The 6,846-nt window shown below is 44.6% G+C and overlaps 1 protein-coding gene across 1 annotated transcript in view; it reads right to left on the reverse strand.

Moving 5' to 3' along the window:
* Positions 1 to 2,813: 2,813 nt before the first annotated feature.
* LOC130387916 (phosphatidylinositol 3-kinase regulatory subunit beta-like) overlaps positions 2,814 to 6,846 on the reverse strand; it is a 26,498-nt gene continuing 22,465 nt past the window's right edge. The window contains exons 3-10 of the mRNA XM_056597210.1: positions 6,719 to 6,838; positions 6,209 to 6,389; positions 5,656 to 5,775; positions 5,231 to 5,373; positions 4,211 to 4,387; positions 3,832 to 3,903; positions 3,454 to 3,627; positions 2,814 to 3,082 (exon numbers count right to left, since the gene is read on the reverse strand). Coding sequence (XP_056453185.1) covers positions 2,869 to 3,082; positions 3,454 to 3,627; positions 3,832 to 3,903; positions 4,211 to 4,387; positions 5,231 to 5,373; positions 5,656 to 5,775; positions 6,209 to 6,389; positions 6,719 to 6,838 — 1,201 coding nt within the window. The 3' untranslated portion in view covers positions 2,814 to 2,868. The remainder of the gene's footprint in view (positions 3,083 to 3,453; positions 3,628 to 3,831; positions 3,904 to 4,210; positions 4,388 to 5,230; positions 5,374 to 5,655; positions 5,776 to 6,208; positions 6,390 to 6,718; positions 6,839 to 6,846) is intronic.

Here is a 6,846-nt window from a genome sequence, read left to right on the forward strand (position 1 = left end):
CTTAAATTTCTTGTTGATTAAAGATTATATCCAAAGTATTTTTTTTAATAAACCAGATGACAAAAAAAGGAGACTTCAAACGCTTTGCATTAAAGTTAATCAAGAGAGAAGCCATTTTTCTTTTTACATGATAGAACATTTGAAAGAATTTTGCACTCAAAACAGAAAAGATTATCCAAACATTCTACTCTCCAAAAAAATATTGCAATCTTTTCACTCACTAGCTTACCATTTAGGTTACTCTACACACATTCTACAAAAATATCGGTTACTTTATCATCTTCTTTCTTTTTTTTTTCTCCATTCAAACCCACTGTGTACAGGCCAGCGCCTGGTGGTCATGCAACCATCACCGCAGGCCAAGTAGCCCCTCAGTATTTGGCCAGATTCATCTTTCTCACTGTGGTCGGTGATGTGGTGCCTCGTCCTTGCGCCTTTCCTGCTTGGAGCTTCAACTGTGCTTTAGGTAGAGACAGACACAACTAGAGATGGTGCGCTTCTCAATCCACGCAGTGGTCTCACAATGGAAGGAGGTTCAAGAATGAAAGACTTAATGAATGACTTAATTTGTGGAAGGAAGTTGCCCTGGGAAGTTTGCCTGCAAATAAAAGTGAAACCCTATTCCTATCCACGTTTCTACCGTCTTGTGCATAGTCCTACAACTACAACACGTATGCACTGAAAACACACATACACAGAAACACAAACAGACAGCACAAGTTAGAAGCACTAGTGCTAGAGGGACTCCTGTGGAGACACGCCATGCATACTGTACTAGATCACCTTTCGGACCAATGTGGCCATCATGAATGGTAAAGGATTGGTTTTTCTTTTTTTTTGTGCTACATGAAAAGACATCCTTCATTTGGCTCATATTAGCTGGGTACTGAGTACTTCCCGAAACAGAATCTGAGAGCATAGCAACCAAAACAAATTAAATGCAAGAAAATAAAAAGGACAAACAAAGAGACAAAACAAATACAGCAATGAAACTGTGCCAAATCAAAATCTGTTTGCATGTGTGTCTGCGTGTGAATATTTAGGTTCCAAGTTCTGCTTCTCTTTTGGAAGCGTACTATCTTTTCAAAGTTTTTTTTCTCTGCCTATTAATATTATACAGTCGGTGACAAAAAACATCAACAGTCAAGCGCAGAGAGGAGGGGGAGGGCGCGAGGGGAGTACCATGAATAACTGAAATATCAAATCATCTGACATCTGAGAAAACAACTGGGCCAGTAAATACAACTACCTAGCTAGAGACAAAGCAAATACAGTACCGGATAGGACACGAGAATCACATCATAGATGGATGCTTCGTAAAGTCATTAGCATATAGAAATTAGAAAAAATAAAATCAGAGGATCACTAACAGTTATGTCTTTTAGCCCCAATAAACTAAAGGTCGCTACAATATTAAAACAGATGGAAAGAAAGAAAGAAAGAAAGAAAGAAAGAAAGAAAGAAAGAAAGAAAGAAAGAAAAAAGAAAGAAAGAAAGAAAGAAAGAAAGAAAGAAAAGAAGAAAGAAAGAAAGAAAGAAAGAAAGAAAGAAAGAAAGAAAGAAAGAAAGAAAGAAAGAAAGAAAGAAAGAAAGAAAGAAAGCTGGTTAAGGAGACTCTCCCAACCTGGGACTTAAGGGAGGGAATCCTGGAGCATATATAACTGCATTTATCAACATACCACACTATCTAGTGTACTGTGATTACAGTGTACTGTATACTCACAATATAGCAAACATGTACCACGTGACTCCGTCACGGTCAGTACCTCATCCACAAACTCAACAGTCAGGCCCGGGAACCCATCGAGCCTAGGAGGGAGAGCAGGAGAGAGAGAAAGAGCGCCACATGAAGCCACAGCCAACAATATTTTTTCATTAAAAATATATATAACTTTCTTTTTCTTAAAGCTGCAGGCCTTCTCCGTCCAACCGCCGCCCCCCCTCCCCCCTCTCCGCTCCCAGGAGTCCTTGGTCGCTCAGGGCTGTAACTATGGCACTTAATCACGCTTTGAATTGCAATCCATCAACCGAGAGACCCAAGCTGACCCACCCCACCCAACCAGTCCCCCACACGGGGTCCAAGGCGTCTCTTCCTGACGGCAGTTAAGTCCACAAACACAACGATGCAAACAGCCTGTGTGTGGCAACGTGAGTGTGTCTTCCTGGAGGGGGTGGTGGGGGGGCCGACAGTTCAGGCATTGGTCTAAAGACAAAGATAAAAAATAAAAGGATCTTTCCCCCCCTTGTGTCCGTCTGTATACTGCGTCCTCCTCGTGGGTGTGTTTACGTCTCTCCACAGGGGGGCTTGGATCGCGCTTCGCTCGCTGAACTGCTCCTCCGACCTCGATCAACAACACTATCAAGTGTAGGACTTGGTATTAGGAGTTTTTGTACCAAAGGAATTTTTTTTTATCTTGTAATTGACTCTGTACAGTTATGGCTGTCTAATGGCAGGAGAACGCTCTCTCTCGCTCCTTGTGCCGCTGCCGGTGGCGTCGGCCCGGACACTGTACAGGTCTCCGTTGTCGACGGGCATGTGCTTATTTTCTTGTTCTTTAAATGCTGACCTTATGGTTAAAATCGTCAGGGTGGAATCAGCACCGGCCGCCAGCCAAACACCGGCGAATCGCTGTGCTTGCCGGAATGGTGCCGGCCACTTTGACAACAAATTAACAACCATTGTTCACAAAATGGTGGATTTCAGCAACTAACAGAAAAAAACATTGGGTTCTTTCGACACTGAGAACGACGTTGAAGTACTTGAATCTCTCCATCCTGGGTGTGGTTGGGCGGTGGAGGTGGGGTGGGGGTGGGGGTGGGGAGGGGGGGGTTAGTGTACTACTACTGTACTGTGCTGGGCCTGCCAGCTCATCTGGGGTGCTGGTTCTGGTTCTGGTTCTGGGAGCGGGCCAGCACCGGGTAGGCTAGGTTTACATTCAGCTGGTCATTGTGTTGGACCAAAGACACGTTCTTGTAGTGGAGCACCAGGTCTTGGAGGGAAGGGTACAGGTTGTAAGGCTCGGCGAAGCCGTAGCCTGTGGTCGTCTGGAAGATCACACAGTGCTTGGGGTCGCCCTCCACACTGCCCGGAGAAGGAGAGGAGAAGGGAAAGAATATAATGCATGACATAATTGAGATTGTTTTTCCAAACGACAAGCAATGATAATTGCATGCCAAATATATAAATAAATTATCACAAATAAATCCAACAATAAACAAGCAAATCCTTAAATTGAAACAATAGACAATTAATATACTAATTTAAAAAAATACACACAAATAAATAAGAACATAAGTAAAGTAAATACATGCATATATTCCTTAAAATGTATATTATATTAATACATTATAGAAAATATTATATTATATATATTATAAAAAATTGATAATAGTAAATAACAATAATAATAAAAAAATAAGTCAGTAAATAGGGGATAACAATGACCAACTCACACGACAGAGCAGGCAAAGGAGCCCTTCTGTGATTGGCTCTCGCGGATGAGGAAGGTTCCGTCGCATTTGCCTCTGAGCAGCTCCTCGGCCTGGGTGCGCTTGATGTCGCCCACGTACCAGGTGCACTCATCGTGGTGGGGCGAGCTCTCGTCCTCCTGCACCAGCGAGTACGAGCTGGGGGTGACAAACACGCAACTTCACTTTTTTAATTTAATTTAAAATAGAAAAGCATTTAAAAAGTTTAATAAATATAGTTCTTTACCATTTCGGAAATAAAATCAGTATTTATAATCAAAATAATATGAAAGAAAATGTAAAAAAAATGATGAGGACTTTTTAAAATACTTATTTAAGTCCCTTTAAAGCCAGCGGACTCACTCATCAGCGTCGTTCTTAATGCCCAGCCACTCATTGATCTTCTTCTGCCTCGTCCCCTTCTGGTTCAGCCATCTGCACAGCAAGAGCATCTCACAGCTCAATAAAACATGAAATAATGCTTAAAATAAAACACATTATTATAATAATTATTATTATTATATGTGCATATTAACATACACACATTTATTTTATGATAATTTAGAAGAACAAAAAGCTAATTTATGCTGTGAAAGACCAGATGTTATTGATAAGGGCCGGATCACGTACATCAGGTGCTACTAATCACAATCTAAAGCTAAGCTACGAGCCTCAGTGCCGCCCTTCAACAGCAGCTAGCCTAGCTCTGTGTTTGAGTGTTCGGTGTGTGCGTTCTCCGTACATGATGTACTGGTCCCTGGTCTTGCGGAGCTGCAGCAGGTCGGGCTTGAGGCTGTTCATCTTCTTGTCGATCTCCCTGTTGTCCGACACCTGCTGCCTCAGGTCCTGCTCCAGCTTGCGTTTGCTGTCGTGGATCTCCGTCACGCGGGACTTCAGCCGCTCCGAGTTGCTCTGGATCCTGGTTAAGGAGAAGACCAAACAAAATGAGCATCGGAAAAAATAATCCAACCTTTTTTTGTACTGGAGGCTAACATGGCTGTGGTGAGGATGATGAATTCATCAATGATGATGAGTTGTTGTGTTACGAGCTCTCCAGTTTTTTTTTATTATATGCAAAGAGTCCAAGTATAAGATTAGCCAAGATATTTTGTGAAGGCAAAAGGGGACAAAATCAAGAATTAAAGAAAAGGTATGAAACAGTAGAGGACCCGATGGCAGCCTGGTCACGCTATTCCAAGTGAGGTCCTATGTTTGACCCCTTGACCCCCAAGGATGACGCTTTACCCCTACCTGCTCATTTATAACATACATCTAAAGCAGGGGTCACCAACACAGTGCCCGCGGGCGTCAGGGCGCCCGCTAGGATCATATGAGGCGCCCGCAGTCCTAAAAATACTCATTCTTGAACAACTCTTTCCCACATTTTTAAGGCATTGTTGATAATTATTGTGAGAAATCACATGATCAGTGTCTTCACATAGATGATTTTCATTAATCATTAATAATAATATATAACTAAAGGCAAACTGAGCAAATTTGTTATTTCAGATGAGTGCATCAAACTGGGTGCCCCTCGTATGACTCAGTACCCATGAAGTAGCTCTCAGGTTCAAAAATGTTGGTGACCCCTGATCTAAAGAGACTCACTCTGAGGCACTATAAGAGCCACTGCTAAAACAATAAATAGTCAATCCTAAAGGGTATAGTCCTTGTATATAAATCTAAAAAAAGGAAGAAGGAAGTTAATAAGCAGCCTGTGTCTAACAGGGGGGACCCTGAGAGTCCTCGGAGTGTGCCTCACTTCTGGATCTCCTTGTCGTTGCCCTCGCGCTGGAACCGCTCCAGGGACTCCCTGCTGTAGCGCTCCTGGGTCTCACACTGCTCCTCGAAGATGTTGATGGTCTCGTTGAACGCCTCGATGGCCGTGCGCTTCATCTGCAGCTCCTGGGGACAGGGGGGGCGTTACAGACCACCGTACACACATCAGGCGGCAGGTGTGTGACTGTGTACATTTAGTGAAGCACTGGGAATTCTACAGGTTGATTAGGTGCTGAATAATAAATAATCAAGAGTAATTCATAGAAATAGTATCATCTTTACATTCCTATCGTATCAAGCATTTTGTACGTATTACAAACATGAAGGAAAAGAGAAGGGAAAAGGCTGTGGACGGCGTTCTTGGTGTGTGTGTGTCTGTTGTAGTGTGTGGAGCAACGTGGCGGGTACCTGGGAGGTGCGAGTGTACTCCTCGTACAGGGAGTCGTAGTCGCGGCTCTTCTCCTGGTACTGCTCGTGGTACACCTTCAGCTGCTCCCCCACCTCCTCGATGCTGTTCTCCTTCACCAGCTGGGCCACACAGCAGAGAAGAGGTTAGCCAGCACGATCACACACACACACGCGCACACACGCACACACACACACACACACACACACACACACGCACACACACACACACATGGAAAAACGACATTCTTCACATAAGAAGGATTTACTTGGAAATAGTAACGGTAATAGTATTCAGTCGAAACAGCGACATACAGTGAATACAGATACAAGTCATAACCGAGCAGGTAGCGGGTGAGGGCATCTTGCTCAAGGGGGCCTGGATATATTGGAGATCAAACCAAGGACCCAGATCCATTCGTCTAGGAGTAACTGTGCTTAAAAGTAACCAATAACTTTCCTTAATCTGCTGCCCCACTGTGGCTTGAATGTGACGAATGATCCGCTCCATGTGTGGATGTGTTTGGTGTGTGGAGGGAGGGGGGCCTTGCCCTACCTGCTGGTACTTGGAGATGGGGTAGAGGAGCCGGGTGTCCAGCTTGGCGTTGTACTGGGCCAGGGACTCGTGGCGGTAGTGGTGGATGAGCTCCACCACCGACAGGAAGGTGAGGGGCTCCGAGAAGCCGTAGCACCCGTCCCGGTGGTAGATCTTGATCAGCTTGTTGTTGCCGCCTTTCCTGTGAGGGAGGGGTGGGACAGGAAGAGATGTCAGAGCCATAATTATTTAAAGAGGAAGAATTATCCGTTTCGTTTTTTTAAACTGAAAATAAACCCGGACTGTGTCACCTTTCACCTTCGCTCAAAATGTAAAACTGCTTTATCTTGCCGTTTCACGTTTTTTCTAATAATTGATCCTAATTGATTTATTCAGCCGTCAGTGGACGGGTAAAGCTCTCTTGGTAGTTACGATGATCCTTCAGGTAACACAGACACACAGGGGGTTTGCTCTCCGCCGTGCCGTGATGGGCCTGCTGCAGCAGAGTCCCCAGAGGTGCTGCTCCCTCACCTGAGGGTCAGTGTGTACTCTCCCTCCAGCTTGCTGGAGGCGTCGCGCACCAGGAAGGTCCCGTCCGGAGTGTCCCGCAGCTTCTCGTTCACCTCCTCTCTGCGTAGAGCACGAGAGGACCTCCGATG

The sequence above is a fragment of the Gadus chalcogrammus genome, chromosome 8 (genome assembly GCF_026213295.1).
Source record: "Gadus chalcogrammus isolate NIFS_2021 chromosome 8, NIFS_Gcha_1.0, whole genome shotgun sequence".
In the NCBI taxonomy this organism is placed as follows: Eukaryota; Metazoa; Chordata; class Actinopteri; order Gadiformes; family Gadidae; genus Gadus; species Gadus chalcogrammus.